At 44.1% G+C, this 24,444-nt stretch overlaps 1 protein-coding gene and 2 long non-coding RNA genes across 13 annotated transcripts in view; 1 reads left to right on the top strand and 2 right to left on the bottom strand.

Annotated features, from left to right (window-relative positions):
- bcas3 (BCAS3 microtubule associated cell migration factor) overlaps positions 1-21,261 on the top strand; it is a 329,552-nt gene extending 308,291 nt beyond the window's left edge. For 10 of the 11 annotated variants that reach the window (XM_037268397.1, XM_037268399.1, XM_037268403.1 and 7 more), the window contains 3 exons: positions 17,513-17,566; positions 19,408-19,499; positions 20,834-21,261. In XM_037268397.1, the coding sequence (XP_037124292.1) occupies positions 17,513-17,566; positions 19,408-19,499; positions 20,834-21,037 (350 nt within the window). In that variant the 3' untranslated portion in view covers positions 21,038-21,261. The remainder of the gene's footprint in view (positions 1-17,512; positions 17,567-19,407; positions 19,500-20,833) is intronic. The other variant, XM_037268398.1, reaches the window with a different exon arrangement.
- Positions 1,555-2,502, bottom strand: LOC119132904. Its single transcript, XR_005099989.1, has 2 exons — positions 2,115-2,502; positions 1,555-1,696 (listed from the first exon to the last, which is right to left on the bottom strand). It is a non-coding gene; the product is annotated as an uncharacterized LOC119132904 (long non-coding RNA).
- On the bottom strand, positions 14,567-17,026 carry LOC119132900. The gene is made up of 3 exons (XR_005099985.1): positions 16,943-17,026; positions 15,918-15,947; positions 14,567-14,651 (listed from the first exon to the last, which is right to left on the bottom strand). It is a non-coding gene; the product is annotated as an uncharacterized LOC119132900 (long non-coding RNA).
- Positions 21,262-24,444: the final 3,183 nt, after the last annotated feature.

The raw sequence follows: 24,444 nt of genomic DNA, 5'->3' as shown, positions 1-24,444 counted from the left end.
GCATTCCCCGAATTTTTATTCAGCCTCATCACCTTCACATGCAATTTCTACAGAAATTACAAATTCTCGTTATCATTGTTAACCGTCCGTGACCCTCGTAAGGACAAGCTGCACCAGTAATGGATAGATGGATGGATTGTTAACCCTAACCCCAAGTGCCTATCATAAATTGCCATTTAAATCAATTGTCGCAAGGGTAATGTCAATGTATTTGTTATTTAAAGCCCTACTGTATTATTTTTTAATTAAGTAGTGCCCTGTATTACTATTTTGCTGACTATCCAGAATTCCAAATTTCTTATGGCCCCTCACCCCTTCAAGCTCAAATATGCGTCCGATAAATCAGTCGCAATTGATGTGTAATTAAATTCTGTCGTTTTGATAAAGGTCAATTAAGTTTAGCAATTCAGCCTTCTGTTGCCTGAATCCAAATTTTCACTGGTCCAATAATAAAATGTCATTATTTCAATTAGATTCATCATGTCTTCGAAATGCTATGTTACATATGAAAATTTCATGATTCAAATGATTTAATTTTCATTGATCAATGTCCACTTTGCAAAGTTTCTGATCGCACTGTCATATGATTTGTTATTATTAGTGCATCTTCACTGTCCATATCTATGTATTTTGTGTTTATCCCCGTTTCAGTGTCAATAAGCAGCCTTATTATTCCCTTTTTTTTATCAAAACTCCTCGGTTATGTCGGCCCCAGCACCCAAACACGCTTCCATCCCTTTTGTCTCAAACTCCACCAACTTTGTAATGCTTGAGCAGTCTTTGCAAGGTGTCCAGTTTGACTTCATGTGACTCGTGCAAGTGTTTCGCAGCCTCTCCTCTTAAGAGTCTCATAATGATGATTCAGGGCTGGACCGTCCACCACTCTCAAATGCGTCCATCTTGTCTTTGTTGTTTTTTTCAGTCCCTTTTTTTTTTTTAGGATCTGCAACTGTGTGTATTCCACCAACTGTATGGCTCTTGTCCTGTGAAGAGCTGTGCTTGCCCCCTTCAAGCATGATAATAGTTCTTGTTGTTCTCCCAAAGGCCAAAGCTGCCTCATTACCAGGGACAGTTCTCTGTTGATTTTGAGACAGCCAGTGGAGTAAGAAGACTCAGTTCAGGAATATTGTGCCACGCGCTAGGGCAGAACACACTCTCTGACACAAATTTTACAGAACTATCTTCGTGTTATCAGTCTTCCTGTGTAGCATTTGTTTATTACCCCTAACTCCTCCTATTAACATTTTGTATCCTATCAGTTGCGCACACTCATCATCTTCCTATCAAGCCGCCCTTATCAAATGCTTTTTTTTTTTGAGTAATCCATCCACCCTACCCATTAACATGGCTAAAATCCTCTTTCTTCAAAGTTGTTACGCAAGTTTTCAATAATAGTTTACAAAATTCAAATTCAAATATTCAACCCGCATTTTTCCTTCATCCTGATTCCAATCTTTGATTCCTTTTTCCTTCGATCATAAACTGGTCTCACGTAAGTAATTTATTTTCCTCTTCCCATCTCTCACTTCACACGTCACTCTTCTACATTGCTCGTTTTTTTTTTTTTACTTCCAGTGTTTATCATCAAATTAAATTCAAAAATCTTTTGTAATAAACTGTAATGTAATTCAACATTCTACCAACATGGTTGTATTTGCGGCAATTGTTATTGTTCAATCTATAGGTCATACAGCGCCTGTTGTCATGTCTCGTCCCCCCTTTTTGCTGTGTATAGGTTGTCATTGTGTCTGTGTGCTCGCCCCTCCCTTCCTGTGTGCCCTTGATTGGTGTGATCACACGCACCTGCCTCTCATTACCTGTGTCTTATTTAAGTTCTGTTTGCGTGTCACTCGCCGTCGGAGAATTGCTTGAGATGTGCGGACAATGCATGTCTCACTGTCGCTCGGTTTGTTTGGTGCCTGTCCTTTGTTTCACGTTTTGGTCGGTTAGTCCTGTTAGTTTGTTGTTTAGCCACGTCAGCTTGCCGAGTCTGTCCTTTTGGTTTTGTTTAGTCACGTCAGTTTGCCGGGTTTGTATTTTGGTTTCCACAATAAACCCTGGTCCAAGCTGCACTTGGTCGCCTCGCTCCATTGCTCCACCCCGAAGCCTGACACCTGTGTTCCAAATATGACACTCCTCCTTGATTTACCATCTCATAAGTTGTTGTTGTCAGCAGCGCTAAAGGATAGTGCTTGAAAGTGAATGTCTCATTGCCCAATTTACAACACATGCCACATTTGAGCCAGTATTTATTTATGTATTTATTTTCCATCCTCATTTTAGCTGGCATATGTCAGAATTAAAATGTAATTTTGCTTTTAATTTTAAGTCTTTCAAAATTGCTATATCCTTAGTGCACCGAGATAAACTGTTAAATATATCTTTAAAAACAAACAAAACCAATCTAAGCTCCTGCACAGACCTTGCATGTTGATTCTTAAAAGTGGCACCCAAATGCCAGATTACAAATCAAACCTCCTTCACTCTCACATTTTTTGATAAAACAGTCTGCGGTATCACTCCCAGGCCAGCACCACCGACCATGACCTTTTGATTTTGCCGCATTCAGCTTCATTCCTTTCACTTCCAGGCATGTCTTCCAGGCCGCTAGCTTCCTAGCTAGGTCTTCTCGACTGTGAGCCATCAATACCAGGTCATCCGCGTAGAGCAGCTCCCATGGTAGTCCACCCCTCACTTCCCTCGATACCTCATCCATCATGATAGCAAACAGTAATGGGCTGAACACTGATCCCTGGTGCACCCCTACCCTTACTTCAAACCCATTACTGTCGCCAACTCCTGTTCTAACAACTGTGCATGCTCTGCAGTAGAGAGCCATCACAGCCTTAACCAGTCCCTCTTCCACGCCCGACTTCCTTAGGGCCCACCTCACCACCTCCCTTGGCACCCTGTCGAACGCTTTTTCAACAAAAGCGGAGTACAACCTCTTCCTCTTCTCCTGGTGTTTCTCTTGCATCTGTCGGATGACAAAAATTGTGTCTGTTGTACCTTTACCAGGCATGAAGCCATACTGCATCTCGTCCACCTCTACCCGTGACCTCACCCTCCTTTCCAACACCCTCTCTAACAGCTTCATTCCATGCTCCAGCAGCTTTATTGCCCTGTATGACCCGCATGCGAGTGGGTCCCCCTTCCCTTTGAATAGAGGCACCAGGACACTTTTTGTCCAGTCCTCCGGAATGTGCCCCTCAGCGATGACACTGTTACACAGGTCAGTCATCCACTGCACACCGACGTCTCCTGCTGCCTTTAGCATCTCTGCCACCACTCCAGATGGTCCAGCTGCCTTTCCATCTTTCATGGCCTTCATGGCTTTCCCCACTTCTGTTCGCGTGATCAGGCAACATTCACCCTCCACTTCGTCGCATCCCACCTCTCCAACCCAGTCATTCTCCACATTCATCAGATTCTCCATGTACCTTCGCCAGACTTCCTTCATTCCTCTGTTGTCTGTCACTATGTTGCCATCCTCATCCTTCACACAGTTTGCACCGGTCACATCACGCCTCTCCTTAACCATTTGCTTCGCTATCTTGAAGAAGCTCTTTTGTTCTCTCTCACTCTCCAATTCACTTGCAAATTCTTTCCTCTTGGTCTCTTGGGCCTCCCACACTGCTGTCCGTGACCCTCTCTTTGCCTCTACATACCGCACTGCGTCTGCCTCCCTTTTAGATTCCTTCCATACTTTATGGCACCTCCTCTTCTCATTCACCGCTCTTTCGATGCTGTCATTCCACCACCATGTCTCTCTTTGTCTTGCTTTACCCTTTGACCATCCGCACACCTCCTCTGTAGCTTCAAGCAGAGCCTTCTTCATTGCCTGCCACTTGCCATCCACACCACCCGACTCCATCTCCTCCACTTCTTCTGCTATTTGCTCAATCTTCTCCCTGAACTCGTTTTTATTCCCTGCGCTATGTAGCTTCCACACCTTCAACTTGGGAGGATGCTTCTTAGCCCCCACCTTCTTGATTCGCAGAGTTAGGTCTCCGATGACTAGGCGATGCTGAGACACACACTCTTCTCCGGGGATTGCCTTGGCATCCCTGACCAGGACGCGGTCCTCCTTTCTGACCATGATGTAAACTGTTGTGCTCTTGCAGCCACCCGAACTGTATGTTACTAATTTGGCTTCGTCCTTCTTGAAAAGCGTGTTGCACAGCACCAGCTCCAGTGCGTCGCCGAACTCCAGGATCCTCTCTCCCTCTGCGTTCCGCATGCCGTACCCCTGTCCCCCATGTACCCCCTCAAAGCCATCTGACTCCCTCCCCACGTGTCCATTCAGATCACCTCCCAGAATTATAACCTCATTCTGGGGGATCCCTGACAGCACCATGATGGCCTTGTCCCAGAACGCATCCTTCTCGTCCTGACTTCTGCCAATTTGAGGGGCATAGATTGAAATTACGTTTGTCAGGCGCTTCCCAACGATCAACTTCACAAAGATGATCCGCTCATTTACCCTGCTAATGCTTAGCACTTGATCTATCCACTTTTCGGCGATAAGTACTCCGACACCACCAGTCCCTTTATTGCAGCCTTGCCAGAAGAACCCAGCACCCTTGCACTTCCACCCTTCCATCTCGACTCCTGGACACAGCAGACATCCACCCTTCTCCTGTGTAGAGCCTCAACCACCTCCCCCGATCGGCGCGACATGCTACCGATGTTCCATGTAGCCACCCTAACACGTGCCTCCTGCCCCTCTCTATTCCGGTTCAGGCCTCCCCACAGTCCATCGGGCTGAGGGCCGTCATATAATCTACCTGCGGTTTGGCCTCCTTCTCCATCATTCTTTTTGTCATAGGCTGATGAAAATGCCCACAGAGTACTTAAGGCTGCCTCTCCTGTGTTTGTCTAGCCATACTGAGCCATACTGAGAGTATCCTGACACCAACCCAAGGGGATATTGATTTTCTGTAGGGGTTGAATCCCTTAGCCCATTCCTCTCCCGAGGAGCCCACTAGGCAGTGGTACTATTTAACCCATAGTTGGGGGCTGGTTCGTGGGCACCAGGGCGTGTCCACTCACCGGTGGGCCTGCGTGCCGCACGTCTAGGGGCCAAACCTCCTCCGAGTCCCTTGTAGTTTAGCCTGGGTCAGTGTTGTACCCAGTTACCATGTGTCGCCGTGTGGAGGCACTACATAGGGCTTGCTGTTAGAGAGGCGATGTACTGGCAGGGAGAGACTTACGCACTCGGCTCTCCCGTTCGCATACTGCTAGCCAGCGGTGAGGGTTGACAGTGAGAAGTGACATGCACTGGGCACTACACCAACACACTGGATGCATCACAACAACCCGACTTGGTCTTATGAAGTCAGACACATCTTATGAAGTCAGACACATTTTATGAAGTCAGAGCACCATTGATTTCTAATCATTGACCTAATTTTATCCTTAATTTAATCCCAATCACGAATACCCCCTACTTACTACTTTACTTGGTGTTCTTTTAATAAAAAGTGCTCCCTTGCAATGTTGTTTTTATTTGTTGTTTTTTAACTCTAAGTGATTCAAAGCTTTTACTTATCTTTACACCTTGTATAGTCTTATGTCATAACCAATCAATAATTCCTCCTAAATTTAACATCTGCAACCACCCAAGAGCCTGTTCTCTCTTATTCTCACTTTTTTTTTTTACGAGGGCTGGGCACTATCCCCTTTGAACCAGTTTCTGCCCACAACCCTCAGATTATTCTATAATTTCAAATGTTTACATTTAACAGTGCAAATCTGATAAAACATTGTCTAGCACACAATTTTCATGCACCATTTTAGCCCAATTCCATCATTTATAATGAACAGATACACAAAGACAAACATAGATAACACACACATGGGGCCTCAACATCATCATCATCGGCGGTCACTCGTAGTCGAGTATGGCGGTCCTCCTTCTTGGTCTTTGTGGGTCTTCAGGTGGTTGAAGAGGCCGATCCTGGACCCGATAACTCTGGTGCAGTGTGGACAGGGGAATGTAATGGTGGTGGGTTTGGGTTGGGCCTGCTTGGTGGGGGCTCTCTCCTTTCTGCGTCTGCGTTTGTCTTGAGCGGCATGGTGGAGGTCAACGTTATATTGAGCGGCGCCGTCACGGACAAGGTTTCTCCACGTCGTCCTGTCTGCGGCCTTGTCTTCCCAAATTTTAAGGTTTATGTGACACTTCTTCAGGTTTGCTTTTATGTTGAGCTTGAACCTCTTCTTCTGACCTCCGCTTTCGGGGCCCGCTTTCCTTCAGCGAGCTGGGAATAAAGAATTTGTTTTGGGAGGCGAGAGTCAGGCATGCGGATTACATGGCCAATCCATCTCAGTTGGTTTTGGGCAATGGTGGCAGTGATGGTAGGCAAGCCAGCCTCCTCCAGGACGCTGGTGTTGGTGCGTCGGTCCTTCCAGCTGATCCTGAGGATTTTCCGCAGGCATCTCTGATGGTAGGTCTCCAGTGCCCTTAAGTGCCTGCTGTATGTGGTCCAGGCTTCTGACCCATACAGAAGGGTGGGGAGGACCACAGCTTTGTAGACCAAGATTTTGGTCTTTGCTTGGAGGTCACGATTCTCGAAGACTCGCTTCCGTAGCCTCGAGAAAGCCCCACTGGCACAGCTGAGGTGATGGTCAATTTCATCATCAATGGTGGCTTTAGATGACAGGAGGCTGCCAAGATAGGGGAAGTGGTCAACCTTTTCCAGTCGGATGTTATCAATAGAGATGTTTGGGGGGCGGACAAGCAAACTGCAGTTTGGTAGTGGTTGGTGGAGGATTTGTGTCTTTTTTATGTTAATGGCCAGACCAAGCTGTTTGTATGCCTTCGCGAAGGCAGACAGAATACTCTGTAGGTCTTCTTCCGACAGGGCCACAAGGGCATTGTCGTCCGCATACTGCAGCTCCATGACGGATATGGTGGTGGTTTGATCTTTAGCCCTGAGTCGGTTGATGTTGAGGAGTTGACCGTCAGTTCTGTACATGATTTTGACTCCGTGGGGCAGATGCTTGCTTGTATGGCGGAGGATAGCAGCAATAAAGATGGAAAATAGTGTTGGAGCGATGACGCATCCCTGTTTGACACCTGTGTCAACCCTGAAGGGTTCCGTCTCGTCTCCACTGCCGCTGAGCACTGTGGCTGATGTGTTATCATGCAGTAGTCTCAGTACTCTGATGTATTTGTCTGGGCAGCCAATCTTGGATAGAACCAGCCAAAGGGCCTGACGGTTAACTGAATCGAAGGCTTTGGTGAGGTCTTTGAAGGCCATGTATAGTGGTTGATTTTGTTCCCGGCATTTTTCTTGAAGTTGTCGAGCAATGAAAACCATGTCTGTGGTGCCTCTGCTTGGGCGAAATCCACTCTGAGACTCAGGAAGGATGATTTCTGACAGGGGGGTGAGTCTGTTGGCCAGAACCCGAGCGAGGGCTTTCCCTATGGTGGAGAGGAGAGAAATGCCACGGTAATTCCCGCAGTCTGCCTTGTCTCCTTTCTTGAATACGGAGACGATTAAGGCATCTCTGAGCTGCGCAGGGATTTCCTCTTCTTCCCAGATCTTAAGAAGCAGGGCATGGATGTGCCTGAGAAGGTCGGGTCCGGCTTTCTTCAAGACCTCTACTGGAATTCCATCGGACCCAGCAGCCTTGTTGTTCCTCATCTTCCCAATGGCATCCTGCAGCTCGTTCAGGCTGGGTGGCTCTCCCATGCTTTCAGCTGTGGGCTGTTGTGGTAGTTGATCAAGAGCCTCCATCTCAGGTATAGTGTCCCTGTTTAAGAGGTCCTCGTAGTGTTCTTTCCACCTATTTGCAATTGCCTCCTTGTCCTTCAGCAGTAGGCCATCCTTTGAGCGAAGGGGGGTTAGGCAGCGGTGGCTGGGACCATACACCGCTCTCGTGGCATCAAAGAAGCCTCTCGTGTCTCCAGAGTCAGCAAGCTGCTCGATCTCCAGAGCCTTCTTTGTCCACCATTGGTTCTTCAGTTTCCTAACCTGTGTTTGGACGGCTGCCTTCGCTTTGGCATGGGCTACTCTTTTCACCTTGCAGTGGATGTCATTTTGCCAGGTGATGAAAGCTTGCCGCTTGTTGTTAATTAGCTGCTGGATCTCAGTGTCATTCTCATCAAACCAGTCTTGATGCGTCCGCTTTTTGTGCCCGAGGATTTTTTTTGCAGGTGTTCATTATGGTAGTCGAAAGTGTGCTCCAGTGTGTTTCAGTATCCTCTGGGTAGTGGTTGGGCAGCGCTGCACTAAGAGCCTCCTGCAGCTGTTGTTGGTAGGCGGTGTCATTCAACAGCTCGATGTTTATTCTTGGCCGGCATTGTCTTTTCTGCATCCGTTTTTTCCGCATTAGGCGGATGGACATGATGGAGCGAATGAGGCGATGGTCGGTCCAGCAGTCGTCTGCACTGGTCATTGCTCTGGTGTTTAGGACATCGCGGCGGTCTTTAGAGCGGACAATGACATAGTCGATGAGATGCCACAGTTTGGAGCGAGGATGCATCCAAGATGTTTTGAACTTGGTTTTTTGACGGAAAAGTGTGTTGGTGATGACCAGGTTGTGTTCTGAGCACTTGGTTAGTAGTAATGTGCCATTAGAGTTTGTGTTTCCAACCCCTTCTCGTCCCAGCGTACCCCTCCATAGGTGGTGGTTTCGTCCCACTCTGGCGTTGAAGTCTCCAAGCAGGATTAGCTTATCCTCCTTGGGGACGTCCGATAGGACTTTGTCTAGGTCAGCGTAGAAGGCCTCCTTAACTTCGTCCTGTGCATCGAGTGTTGGTGCATAGGCACTAATGACCGTGGCCATCTGATTGTTGGCAAGCATCAGGCGTATGGTCATTAGGCGCTCGTTAATGCCCACAGGGAGTTCATGGAGGTGGTTGATGAGGCGGTTCTTGATAGCAAAACCCACACCATGGATTCTTGGCTCAGTTGCAGGTTTTCCTTTCCAAAAGAAAGTATATCCACCTTTTTCCTCCTTCAGCTGCCCTTCATCTGCTAGTCGGGTCTCGGAGAGTGCTGCGATGTCGATCTGGAACTTCCTTAGCTCTCTGGAGATGATGGCAGTTCGCCTTTCAGGTCGATCACTGGCTTGGTTGTCCGTTAGGGTCCGCACGTTCCAGGCTCCAATGTGTACATGTTTTTGTTTCTGACCGCGTGATGGTGATCCCTCTGGATGCGGTATTCCAGACAGGATTTTGTGAGGCAGGCTATGTTTAGGGTACCTTTTCTAACCCCCTCCCCTAAATGGGGTGAGCAGAGTGGATCCTAAATAGGGCTGCTCAGTCATGGGTGCAGCTGCCGAGAAGCTCTTCTGCCTCAGTCCAAGAACTTAACGACTGAATCTAACCTGTGTGCCAGGTTGTGGCTAGGGGCTGCCAGACCTCACTGTCCTGCCCCCGTTACCACTTCCTGATCGCTACAGGACTTTGTTGTCCAGGATGTAAAATGGAATACGTTCCCTTCAGGAGGACGCCTGCGCGTGACGTCTTTTAGCGTGGGGAGACTGATGCGCCTGCAGCCACCACACGGTCCTTGGCAGAAAGGGGCCGGGATCCAATGGCATGGGTCCATGACGATTGGAGACCACCCTCTGTTGCACCCTTCGTCCGCCTTCAGTGCCGTTGTGACTCACAGTGTCATCCTCCACCACTCCCACCGTTGAGGTCTTTGGATCGCACTTTGTCTGGAACCTCCCCTTCGACCTTACCGCCATGGTTGAACCTACCAGGAGCCGAGACTCCAGACGGCATCGCTCTTAGGTTCATCGGAACACGCAAGGCTCTCCACCACGGCAAGGTGGCGATCCATGGAGAACTGCAAATCTGATAAACCATTGTCTAGCACACAATTTTCATGCACCATTTTAGCCCAATTCCATCATTTATAATGAACAGATACACAAAGACAAACATAGATAACACACACATGGGGCCTCAACATACAGTAGACATGACTCACAATATGGCAATCTTCCCAGCCGATCACAAGTGTGTGTGTGTGGGGGGGCATCTGAAGTGCGGAGAGCCTCGCCGCCACCACGTCACACAATGCGACCCCCCACCTCTGTCCTAAATATGTATCCGTGCCCACCTGACCTTTTGGCCCAAACTTTAGAGCCGCACCCTTTTGAAAACAAAAATAGTTACAGTTTAACCCCACCGCACAATGGCATGCAACCTTCATGCAAATTATATACGTATGTATATATATATATATATATATTTTTTTTTTTTTTATCAAATTCTTGTTCAGCCATTCTTTCTGACTCCAACTCAAATACCAAATCAAAAAATCAATAATTTTATACAAATCAACTTATTGTTCTCACTTCTCCACCTGCACCGCTGTCCCACCTGACAGCCAAGCCTGCACTTGCCCACTCAGAAGCCACCCAATTCAGCACCCGTGCAGTTTTGTACACAATCTTCACAGAGATACACTCAACACCGTTGCTGCCACAATATAAACAATCAAACCTATTAAACAACACCATTTTTACACTTTATGTATTTATTTTATATATATATATATATATATTTATTTATCTTTTTTTTTTTTTCACGAGTCCCCGACCCGTATGGTGGCCTGGCCGATCCAATCGACCCCGACCTTAGGCGACAGCGCGCAAAGTCCCTAAGCGTCTACTATTGAGGCCACTATTGTGCCCATATAGCCATTGGCATCCCACAAGTTCCACGAGTCCCTGACCCATATGGTGGCCTGGCCGATCCAATCGACCCCGACCTTAGGCAACAGTATGCGTCCCTAAGCGTCTACTATTGAGGCCACTTTGGTGCCCATATGCTAGTCACTGACACCCCACAAGTTCCAGCGGTGTGAGCGCCCTTCACTGATCAGGCAAAGTCCTCACCACCTTTCTCTTTTCTTTTCCACAAGACGTCACTTTTTCACCAGTAGCATAAATGTATATACAACCACCATTCCTGAACACAGAGCTAAAATTATTATTTTGTCTTTTTATTCCGCTTTCACGCCACAAGATTGCTGAACTGGGAGATTTTATTGAAAAAAAAGGTTGCCCCTTACCTTTTGTGCCGATCGGACTGCAATATTGTTGAGCAAGAGCGGAGAAGAAAGAATCCTTCCAGGAGCATGCATTTTTCTTTCTGAAGAAATCACGTCAGATGGTCACCATTTGTTGGATTTGGTCCACAATTTGGGAAGCGCGCTATCCGCGCCTCACAGCAAAAGTCAGAGCCAATCATCTGTTATCCAATTTAATCACTGCGTGTTCGTTTTCTTTTTCAGTTTTAGGAAAAGACTAAGACACTGAAACAAAATTAAACTTAGACAGGTTGGTTGAGTTCAATCACAATTCTTGTTAAGAAAGCTGTTTTCAGGAAAGTACAATACAGCCCTGGGCCTTTCGTGCGACAATGCTCAAGAGCAGAAAGTCTCCATTCAAAAAAGGCAACGTTCAAGGTTCTTTGGCCAGCTTATATTCAGTTGCACATGCCGGTGTGGGCCGAGTTTGATGGGTGATGAGTCTTTGGGGTGGGGCAAGTTCGCAAGAGAGTTTGATTCCATGGGAGCGGGTGCTGGTTCGGTGAGAGCTGGTTCCGTGGGGTTGGGTGCTGATTATGGCCGATTCGGTGTGTTTGACTTGGTGGGGGTCTTTCGGCCTTGGCGATCACCTTTGGCCGGGTTCTTGGCTGTCTTCCTCCTGGCGTTCTCCATCTGGCACCTCTGCTGGTTCTATCTCCAAGTGACCTTCCTGTAAACATTTTCCTCTATTCTTGCACATACACTGTCGCACCTCGTCCATTCATCATCCTTCCACTTTTGTCATTTTGTACGGACTTATGTGAAGTTTTGTGTGTGATATCATCAATTCGTTAATGTTCCCTGACTATGCAAAGTTCTTACTCACCACTTACCATGCATTTGTTTGTTTGTTCTTTTGACACTCCACGTATTTGCTGACTGTCACATTCTTAGTTTAATCATGCTTCCAAGCATATCTTTTCATTGTTAGTCAAAATATTTTCCTTCTGTCCAGAACATTCAATAGTAATCCAAGGCTGGCGTCTAGCATTAGGCAAAATACGACGTCACATCAAGCATTAACCAAAACATAAGATATAATCAAGTACAGAACATTGAAACATTGACACCTTGAGCAGTGTCCGTGATTTAGAATAACATCAAGCATGCATTAAATAGTTCCTTAAGGGTCGTTATGCTATTCAGCTATATATCAACAAACATTTGTGAATTCAAAGTGCACAGAAATACATATCAGATCATGAAGTTATAAAAATCCACGTCATTACCATATATAAAAATGTCTAGTTATGTTTTTTTTATTGGTTTGGTGTGCAGGTATAATTATATGCTTAAAATGTTTCTTTTATTGATTTAATATGTGAATATACTTGACTGCTTATGTACTTTATTCAATGAGGTTTGAGCATATCTGTTTTTGTAGCTAGGCAGGACTTTTTGTATTTCGACCCCATTCCTTCACTAGCTCTATTTTTAAAGTGAAGACAGTTTGTACTCGATGCACAATTTATCTTAGCGGGCCACATAAAATCATGTGGTGGGCCGTATCTGGCCCCCAGACCTTCAGTTTGACACCGATGCTGTAGATTAAGCACCATATTAGTCTTCTGCAATTACTGCAATTTTTATTTATTTTCAGGGAAGTGTAAAACAGATACTCATATCCCATTCTTTGCATCTTTATATCTTTGTACGTAATATCCAGTGGAATATCATAAATAACATCAATGACACGCGGCACTCAAAAATATGTCTCCCTGTAAAAATAGAATTCATCTTTTGACTTAGGAGCTGTACTGCATATTATGAAGACATTGGGCCAAGTGAACTGTTAAGCTACACTCCACTAAAATGAATAGACATAGCACAGATTGGATCAGTCTGGCCTCTGACGTGTTTATGAACAAAAAACAAGATGCTCATCAACAAACACACAGAGAGAATTGTCCTTGCCTGCTCCATAGGGATGACAACTTGCACACATGCACAGATGCACACATACATAGGAAACCAGACCTGGATTGACATCAATAATTTAAAAAGAACGACTATTGGTCCCTTGTGTCAGACAATAGGACAATGACATGTACGAAGTGTGTATGCAGTAACTCGAAGGGAGTAAATTTTGTTTCAAGAAATTTTGACAGCTGAAAGTTTGCATTTATTTTATTCCACACTTGAACTAAACCACTGAAAAAATCCAGACGAACTTTCACTGGTCCTTCTTTGACGCTTGCTATACTCATAGTAACTTGTAGAAGAATATGTATTCTCAGTTGAACTAATTAATGGATACCAGAAAGTATGAGACACGGCCATGAAGCCATTTTTTTTGCCAGATACTAAAGACTTATCCAAAATTATCAGTATTATTATACTGGCTTAGCTGCACCCACGTAGGAGCATAATGTGACCTAAATGGTAAGTGTGCAGAGGAGCAGATAGCCTAACCTTCGCACAAAATAACTCTCAAAATATCTACAATTAAAAATTGTTAAGTTGCATGTAGCTAGGAATGTTCACGAAACTATCTCTAAAAACCTCATCAAGAGCTCATTAATATATGATGCTAGACAGATACTTTAAATGTAGGGCAAAGTTCAGCACTGTACTGCTTTCCTTTTGAGGGCAGACCTGTAACAATGACCGCAAGAGCATAGTGCTGAATGCTCAATGAGGTGAAAAAAAATTAACAAAAATCTCACATGCTAAGATCTCTGTTAAAGTAAAATTTTAACAAGAATGAATACCATTAAAGTGTGCAACACTGGACGGGGGCGTCCACAGAAGGTACTGGTCTGTGTGAGTGGGTTTCCTGTATATTGTGAGTTTTATGCTGCCGTCTTCATTGTGGTGAATCTTTTGGTGCAAAAAAGCTATTTCATTGTTGGTCCCATTCATGTGTGAACTTGATGCTGCCAGTGTGGTCCATGTTGTTGAGGTGTTCTCTGAGCTGTTGTGTGTGGCCTATTTTGATTTTTTCCAGAATGTCAAAAGGCATTTCATTTTTTGATGGTGACAGAGAGAAAAGATAACGGTTATGATTCTTAATAAACATTCACATCGCATTTAGTCTGAAAGTTATTATTTTATTCTCTATTCATAAAGAAATACCTTGTTGCAGTTGTTGTTGCACCAACCAGCTCAGTGGGCTAGTGGTAGAGTGTCCGCCCTGAGACTGGAAGGTTGTGGGTTCAAACCCCGGCCGGGTCATACCAAAGACTATAAAAATGGGACCCATTGCCTCCCTGCTTGGCACTCAGCATTAAGGGTTGGAATTGGGGGGTTAGATCACCAAAATGATTCCCGAGTGCGGCACCGCTGCTGCTCACTGCTCCCCTCTCCCCCAGGGGATGGATTAAAATCACATGGGGATGGGTTAAATGCAGAGGACAAATTTCACCACACCCAGATGTGTGTGTGACAATCATTGGGACTTTAACTTTAACTTTAAGTTATTGCGTATGACTGACGGCTGTAGAATGAATGCAGAGGGGTTGCTTTAGGAATGCCGAAGAAGGTTGGAGCGACCAGGAGGCGTATCTGCATTTAAATGTTGCCTAAGAAGCAAAGAAAAGAGTGCAAAATACACCGAGGAATGTAGTGCCTGTTGTGTGTAGTTGGGCCGCTTGCTTCCTCCTACTAGGGATGGGCGATACCAATGATTTTGGATTCGATCCGATACCAAGTATTTCCTGCCCAAAAATACCCGATATCGATCCGATATCGATACCAGAAGTGTAATTTCCCGCCAAAAAAACCAATTTAAATGCAGTGGCATGCTGCATCAATATTTTGTGCCTTACATGTGACTATTGACCTGCACATTTGTATACTACAGCAGGTGTTTCACTGCAAATGATACTTGCTCTTGGAGAGTCATCTATTGAATTTTGTAGAAAAAAGTATTACGTCATGTACATGAATTATTAACCTTTTTAGAAAAACATTAATGGAAGATGCATATTAATAGTATAACTTTAATTAAAAGGAGCTATTCTTGACTTTTTTCTCTCTCTCTCTGTTGGGAAAAAGTTTTGTCTTTTAGTATATTGTAAAAAGAGACATGGTACCAACAGAGATGCAGGGCTTAATCGTTATCAGCAGCAAAACTATCAATTTGTAAAGCCACTGGGTACTTACATTTAATATTGTAATACTTTAGTGTTGTTTATAGGAAGTGGAGTTACAAATAAAACGTATGGCGTTCGACCACAAATAGAAAAGGGGAAAACTTTATTTATAAATGACTGACTAAAGCGCAGTAATTATTGCTTCAAATAGCACATCAACCACAAATGCTTACGATTTTTGGTTAGCAACTGATACCTGGATATGTCTTGCCTTTCTGAAACGCTGCTTCTAAGGTACTTTGGTACCTTAGCCTCGGTGTGGCTGCAGGGTTTTCCGTCGCTGCCTTAGTGTCTGCGGCACGTTTCAACTGCAGCTCTTCATGAACCGTGGGGTGAATTTTACTTAAATGTTTTGTTAAGTTTGTGGTGTTGCCACAATATTTAATCGTTTTGTGACATATTTCACATCTTGCCTCGTTGTTATTAACTAAAATATAATACCTCCAAACCAGACTTCTCTTACGTTCGGACTGGGCCGCCGCCGTGCCCATGCTTGTTGTTTGGATTGGAAAGGGGGGCGGAGGAGGAGGGCTTGGCTTGTGAGAAAAGGGGGCGGGAGCAGAGCAGAGCAGGACACGTCGGTGCAGCAGGCGGAAGGAAAAGTAGTGCTAGCATGAGTGCAAGTCGTCAAATTGGAGCAGAAGAAAATGAGGAAAAATATAATTAAATAATTGTAAGTATCGATATTTTAGCTAGGGAGATCGATACTCAAAAATGAGCAGCCTGGATCGATATATCGATATTTTGGTATCGATCCGCCCATCCCTACCTCCTACATGATCGCGTAGGCAACCTTGACCTTGGACAGGGGTGTCCAAACTTTTTGCAAGGAGGGCCAGATTTAATAAAGTGAAGGGGCCCGGGGGCCAATAGTTTTTTCAGACATTTTTTAACTACAAAAATTTCATGCAAATACACACTGTTATAAAACAGATTTCATTGTCACAATTTTCTTTATTTTTCAAATGACAAAATAACCAAATATAAGCCATTCAGGCAGATGTGAACAACTCTAAAAACACAAATTCTGCCTTTCATTCATATCTGAAGAGTCAAATAACATTGAACAAACTGTTTGAAATACCTTATATTTACATGAGTTTAAAATTATTTTTGCCTCATGAACATTTTAAACAGGAGTTATAATTAATGCAAATTTGTCTGTTATTATTAAAACTTAAAACAAGTGAGTTTTGCTCTTGTCATTTACAATATCTTTCAGAAAGTAATAGTTTGTGTCATGTCTACAGGTTTATAACATCAACAGTATTAACATGGCCACTTCGTAATATTTAATAAGTAATATTTAATTTTTATTTAATTTTGACTCACAGCCCCGCGTGAAGAATCGCTGTTGTGATGCCATTTCAGCTTGGAGCTGCTTCACTTTATCAGCGCGGTTACTCCCTGTTAGCTTGTCGTATGTGTCAGCATGTTTAGTCTACTAGTGTCTCTTTAGGTTGAAATCCTTAAACAAGGCAACCGTCTCTTTAGAAATTAGACAAACACAATTGCCTTGATTTTCAGCGAAGAAGTATTGTAATTCCCATTTCTCTTGAAAGCGACGGCCCTCAATGTCAACTGTCCTCGTTTTCTTTGCAGTCGCCATGGCAGAAATGAGCGGCGAGGGGTGGTGCTGCCACCCTTTGGTAATAGGAGGAATTACAGGTTCAAGTTTCATTTTTTTTATATTCAGTTTGACAGTGCAGGCGGTCCATAAATAATACATTATAAGACCGAAGCTGCGGGCCGTATGAAATCTGATCGGGGGCCGGATTTAGCCCGCGGGCTGACCTTGGAGAAACGCCCCCCCTGCCTCCCAGCGCCTCCCAATTACAGTTAGGCGGCAAACAGGAACGGAAAACAACTTTCTCTTGCCTTCGTCCACAAAATGTAAGGCCCAGGGAAACGCAATGTCCACCTCTGTTCATCTGTGTCGAGGGTAATGTTGCCACCTGTCTCGGATTTTCCTGATTGTTCCGGGTTCTCATGGTCTGTCCCGAGATGTCCCGGATTTTTGTAAATGTTGTGCAAAATGTGTATGTCAGTTACATTGTAGCGTGCCGACATCCATAAACTTGTGCACAGCTTTGTCGGCTCTAGAAAAATGATGTAGCAAACTTTGTGGTGGTGATGGGTGGGCGGGCAGTGGCGGCTCATTCGGAATGGTGAGGTGCAAACGGAGAGTGTGTATGATAAGGATAGACAGAAAGGAAATGATCCAGTGACTAAAAAGAGTGACGTTTTATCTTGAAAATGGGTGGAGAGACGAGGGTGCTACAGGAAGCGATGACACAATTGCCTTTTGTCCATAGGCGCTGCCATAATGAACAAAAACTGAATCCTGTCTAATGTGCCTTTCAGGGAGAACATGTAGTGTTTTGGGACATGTTGAAAATCCTTCCCAAGGTGAATTGAGTAAGTCAAATGTTTTGAATTTCAAATTGGAATGATGTAAATGTAAAATGCTGAATGTTCCATTAGGAATGAATGATGATTTTTTTGCTTGGAAATTCTTCTTCAATTTTAGAAAATCACAGATATTTGGAATAAGAAGCCATGAAGGTGTGAATTTGGGATTATGCTGAAGGTAGAACGGTGAGAAGTGGTTGAAAAATGTAGTTCGAAGTAGCATGCCAAAAATACCTTTTGACTAACAGTATACATACTATATTTTTTCAAGATGGAGCCGTATTTGGCAGCCATCTTCAAGGGGTCTTGTTGTTTTTGTCATTTTTTTTTCTACGATGATTTTTGTCCTTCGTATGACCTTTTTCAGCATTTTGGTCGTGACATTCCTCGAAGGAGAATAATCTGTGCATGATACTTGCGCCCTCTCAGCAGCATGTTTGTGACAGCACTGATTTTGATGGAGGAATTGTCTATGCTATTTCACTGTTATTGTTTGGTGGACATGAGGCATTCAAGTTTTTTGGACCTTTGATTGGCAGCATTTTTCACTGTCCCGTTTTGTTCAGCTGAAACGTTAGCGCTGTTGGAAAGTCTGTGTTGATGCGGCTGGATGGATAGCTGGTGGAGCTGAGGATGAGGAGAGAGGAGCATTGGTGTGGATGTGTACCTACAACCTTGGGTCGGCAGTTGGAATTGAAACGGTTCTAAATGGGATGGCAAACTGAACAGTCCTATCTTCAGTCTCTCTACTCGTCAATGAACACTGCAGTACAGCTAACTGCAGACATCTGTAACGTCATGCACGCTGTGATAATGACATCTGTTTCAGTACTGTAACACATTGAATCTCTCTTTCATCTTTAAACACTTCAAAAAAACAGTGCAGATGTAGGAATAGTTAAGATTGTCTTATTGGCAACATTCTATGTGATATGTTCTGTTGTTTTGTTCTTACTGTATGTAAAGTGGTTTGTTACAGTGATAGCTGTTGTGAAAGCGCTATACTATAAATAAAGATGTATTGTATCATACTAAGCATAAGAAAAAAGTAACAACACAATATACCGTATTTTCCGCACTATAAGTTGCTCCGGAGTATAAGTCGCAGCAGCCATACAATGCATAATAAAGAAGAAAAAAACATATATAAGTTGCACCGGAGTATAAGTTGTGTTTTTGGGGGAAATTTATTTTACAAAATCCAACACCAAGAACAGACATGAATAGGCAAAAACAGGCTGAACGGTACAGTATGCTAACGTTACATAAACACGAACGAGGAACTGAGAACGTGCCTGGCGTAACATATTAAGAGTTATTCAAATAACTATAATATAAATAACAAGTATATTGAACCATCCGTGTAACTCCCAATCATTAAACCCATCTAAATCTTCGTCATCTATGTCACTCATAAACAACTCCGCTGACTCCGGAATTATATGCGGCACATTGTCTTCTACGTCGCTGACGTCAGACTCATTGTCAGTTGCAGTTCCAATTATTCTACAGGCCTAGAACGCCCTCATGCGGTTTAGTGTGAAAATAACATGTGAAGGGATATATTAGTAAGTAAGTAATGTGTTAGTGATCAAGTAATAATGTGTTAATAATTTCACATAGAGGTCGCTCCTGAGTATAAGTCACACCCCTGGCCAAACTATGAAAAAAACTGCGACTTATAGTCCGGAAAATACGGTATACAGCGTATTCAGTAAAATAACAATTGAGTCATTAATTCTGGGTAACCCTGTATTTACAATGTGTATCAGTATCGTATTGGAATGTTTATACTGTCTAAACACTCATTTAACAAGTTTTTCCTATATCTGAATGGATTCTTTCAGGGATGCCCCAAGGTAGCCCAAGCCAAAGCAAACATCATGAGTATTCAGCATCTGATCACATTGGGCAGAATGATGTGGAGTGGCTCTCTCAGGTCAGGTCCCTGTCTTTACTAACTGAGTGGTGACATTATGACGTACTCAAGCAGACATAATCTCCATCATTCACTATGCTGACACCCAGAGTTGCAGGGCCGGCTTGTTCTGGTCCCATTCACTGCTTGCTTTATGATCTATAAATATTTTACAGGAATTTTTTTGCATGCCTGAACACATTTACCTTCTTTCCTTTGTCCGACATCATTTGTTCTTAGAGCCTATTAATTTTTTAAATTAGGCTACACGTGTGGCTGAATTTGATATGCAAACATGATGTGATTGCAAAAATCTTTCTACGACAACAAAATTACAAATTGATTGTTTAATTTATTATTATTTTAATCTTCCTATCTATCCTGGTAATGCAATTGACAAGAAATTCCCATTTGCAATATCAACCCATTTGCAGACATCACAGGACATAGTTGATTGATTGATTGAACATTTATTGATCCCCGGGGGTGGGGAAATTCAGGCCCCAGCAGTATCCATACCACAGAGCGGGTATACAAAAGACACACCGATGGCATGAGCGCAACTCAATAGGTTCTCATAAGGCTGCCACACAACGGCGCCACAAAGAAAGCCAGAAAGTGCGAAAGATAAAAGCCATCAAAGCAAAGCAAAGCAAAAAGACAAAGGAAAAAAAGTAACAGCGGCCAACCAGCACCCCACAATATCAGAGTACACCCCAGAACACACAAAATAGCCTCCACGGGATCCATAGACAGGTGTAAGGGCAGTCCAGTTCAACGGCGCCCAATGGACCGTGGTCGTGAATCGGTGAAAACATCACAAAGTAGGCAAACGTGTGAGCAGCGTCCTGGGCACCCAGTCGGGGCACGTGCAGATGGTCACCACGGCGAAGGTCGTTGGTTCCGACGAGCACGAGGGAGCGGACTCCTCACAGGGGTCGCGGCTGCGAGGCCAAGGCGAGCGACCCGGCCAGCACCGGCCATTGTTAAGCAGGAAGCCGTCGTAGAGTTACGCCGGTCTCGACTGATGTGCGCAGCTATCCCGGTCCCAGGGAAAAAAGCGATACCGAGGTGCGGTAGAAGGCACCAGCATTGCCAAATGGACAAAAAGACAGAAAGAAAAAGGAGAAAAGAAGGAAATAAAGAGAAATAATTTAATTTACAATGGTAATGGTTCGAGGAATGTTTGTACACCCCTGTCTTGGGTCTACCATCCCTCGCAATAGGGGAAGCGCGAAGTGACGATGGATCACTGTACTCTGTTTCGCTTCCCCTAACATTTGCCTGATGAGCTTGTCATGCAGAAGCCTTTGAAACATCCTCTGTTCTTACATTATTTACATTTCTATTCTCAGGTGGAGATTGTTACTCACACAGGTCCGCATCGTCGGCTGTGGATGGGACCCCAATTTCAGTTTAAGACCATTCATTCATCAGGCCAGACTACAGTAATTTCATCTTCTTTCGTGCTTCAGTCGCAAGACCCATCTAATGCACAGCAGCCTCTCCTAGACTTTGATACAGATGACCTGGACCTACTTAGCCTGAAGTATTGTTAAAAATATATACATGTAACAGGTGGCTTTTTTGGGCCGCTCCAGTCGGGGTACAAACGCTCATCCCCACCATCACCGGCTTGGGACCGTTAAGTGCTGACCACTGAGCTAAAAGACCAGGCTGACAGCTAAGCAGTCACCATTTTATATGATCTATAGTGAAGTTTTACTAACGTTGAATGCTAAACGTTCAGCAAAATATGGCATCCATTACACTTATCCCCTGTAAACTTCACTCGCAATCCAGGTCCACAGCACCATTGTAACAGACAGCTTTTCCAGGCCGCCTCACTCCGGGCGCGAACACACACCGCCACTGTCACTGGCTTGAGCGCACTGACCACTGAGCTAAATGCACAGGCACACACTGTGCTAAGCAAAGTGCCCAATCTCGCCCCCCTGCTCTGCTGCGAGCGACTCGAAGTTGCACTCGCCTGCTGCTTTTTGCCAATCACCGAGCAGCAGATGCCCAGATAGAGTTTTTGGCATGCCATGGCACAGAGATTATACTTGATGCGTTCGTCGGAGCGGGTCCCAAATTCGCAACGTTCTGTTTACGCAGCCACATCACATCACTCCGTTCCTCCGGGACATTGTCCCATTGGAATAGTAAAAAAAATAGAAGCGCTACGGAAGATGAATGCATATCCTCCATGTATGAAAAAGGACAGTGGATAAAACCATATCTGTCATCAGAGTTGTTTAAGATTACACTTTGTCTTTACAGAAAGTTGTCAAATAATTTTGTCTGTATGTAAAAAGGCTTAACTACATAAGCCCCAAATTCAAATTAAAATGAGTGCTCATCACTGTCTCTTAGTGTAAATTAAACACAACAAAGTATGAAAGTTGTCAAATCATTTTGTCTGTAAAGTTGATACGTATAATGCTACATAAACCTCAAATTCAAATGCTCCTTTTAAATGAATGCTCATCACTTTCTGTTGGTGTAAATTGAACACAAAAAACTATTAAATCATTTTATCTCTAAAGTTGTTATAATGCCATGAGTCCCAAATTCCAATGCTCCTTTTGAAATGAGTGCTCATCACTGTCTATTTGTGTAAATTGAACACAATAAAGTATGAAAGTCAAATAATTTGTAAAGTTGTTAGAATGAACAAACACTAAAACGAATGCTCATCACTGTTTATTATTGTAAATTGAACACAATAAAGCAGTGTTTCCCACCCTTTTATCATCCATGGCACACCTTTTCATTGGAAAAAATCTCGAGGCACACCACCAACAAAAATCTTAGTGTTTCGCCATGTTCTACATCAGCGGTGGCCAACCCGCGGCTCGCGAGCCACATGCGGCTCTTTGGCTAGTTTCATGCGGCTCTTTTACGTTCATATCAACATTTGTGTTTATTTTTCGTGCGTATTTGCTTCGCTTGAGTTCAATATGGTATTTTGGTCAAACGCGCATGCGCGTGAGGTGAATTGGTTTTGCCCGCTTTTTGTATGAATGGCGACTGTGACTACGGGGGCCCATTAGGTCCAGAAAGGCTGACAAGACGCTTGCCAAAATGGCAAGGAAAAAATGCACAGCTAAACGAATATATGACGATGAACACAGGACGTTTTTGTTGAACGCTATGGCAAGCCATTCTGCCTGATATGTCGGACGTCATTGGCGCATTTAAAAGCTTCAAATGGTCAGCGCCACTTCAGCTCACTTCATGCCAATATCGATAAGGACTTTGCAAAAGGGACTGAATTTCGCAAGCACAAGTTTGGAGACTTTGAAAAGTCAGGCAGAAAAATAGGTACAGTTTTACACTTGCATTGTTTCAACTGGCTTGGAACATTGCACGGGCTAAAAAGCCATACAATGAAGTGGAGTTCGTTAAAATATGCCTCAGTGACGTTATTGAAATCTTGTCTCCTGAAAACGACGAACTCAAACGAATGGTCTGTCCCGCCACACATAGTAAGTGAAAAAACTTATGTTTTTGTTTGTGGAATTTGTTGAACTGAGAGTTTGTCTGTGTGAGACAATGCACACAATGCTCATTGTTGAAAATGTGGTCTTTGGTCTGTGGTTTTAGTACTGTAGGAGTCAATTTGTCATTATCATGTTGGTGCGTGACATAATAATGTCACACAATAAATTTGGCTGAGCAGAGGGGTGTGTGCGCGTGCGTGTGCGCGCGTGTTTGTGTGCGTGTGTGTGTGTGGGGGGGTGTTCATGTGTGCTCATGTGTATGATGTGGCTCTTTGCGATGACACAGTAAAAAATGTGGCTCTTAGTCTCTGACTGGTTGGCCACCCCTGTTCTACATTAAAATTGTAACAATGAAAACCATTGTGAAAATGCGATATAAATATATGTTCCTACTGGAAATACAACTTTGTGTGACCCTAGATCAGGGGTGGGCAAACTACGGCCCACGGGCCACATCCGGCCCACGGGACCGTTTAATCCGGCCCGCCAACCCTGAATAAATTGTATTATTAAAAATTTTTTTTGGTCATTTTGCATGCAATGACTGCGTTTCCCCAGTAGATGGGGAACCGCTCGCCTGCGCATTTACTACCGGAAGCCGTGTCAGAAAGCTCGGTGCACACTCACAAGTGCGTGTACGTACTCAGTAGTACGGACATGGCGCACTCGCGCTCTATTTGTATCAGTCCCGAATTTAGAGCGTGGGCTGTGACGACAGCATTCTTGTAATTCGCGCGCTGAGCTTTCAGATACAGTTTTATGCTAAAGCCACCCACAAACCTTCCCCTGGAATCCTTCTATTAAAATGAGTTGCCCAAGGAAAAGCAAGGTGTGTGCCGAGTGTTTAAAAAAGAGTGGCCAATTTGGCTCGACGTACGCGACGTGACGTTCAGCCACATCAACATCAACCCGTCACAGATCGAGGTAAACGGACCAACACCTCGGATCTCTCCTAAGAATTGCCACAACAAATTTGACTGCAGACTATGACGCACTAGCAAAAAAGGGAGACCAACAACACTGTTCCCACTGAAAATGAAGGGGAGGCTCTCAAGTTTGTTGTAAAAAAATGCATTTTGAATATGATTTGTACACATAGCAGGGATTGAAACTAGCGACCATTCTCATTTTCAAACAATGCAGGATGCTCAAGGACATTGATGCACCACCTGTTTGCGACTAATCTTAACCTGTAAAGTTCTTAAGGCTTACTTTAAGGAAGTGTTTCCCGTTTCCTCACCTCTGTTACCAGGTGTTTGTGAGTTAAAACTCTGCTCTGATGTTCAGATACCCCTCACCGTGTTGCCGTTTTGATTACTTTATTTGGATGTATGCTTTCACCGATTCTTCAAGATTATATATTTGGTCAGAATGTTTGCCGTTTGATGTGATCTCATAAGATAAACATCTTTCATTAATCTGACCTGCAGGCACTGAAGTGATGGAGACTGTTATTCATA

This window comes from Syngnathus acus, chromosome 13, assembly GCF_901709675.1.
Source record: "Syngnathus acus chromosome 13, fSynAcu1.2, whole genome shotgun sequence".
Lineage (NCBI taxonomy): Eukaryota > Metazoa > Chordata > Actinopteri > Syngnathiformes > Syngnathidae > Syngnathus > Syngnathus acus.
The sequence above is the reverse complement of the archived record's forward strand: the minus strand, read 5'-3'. Positions and strand labels throughout refer to the sequence as shown.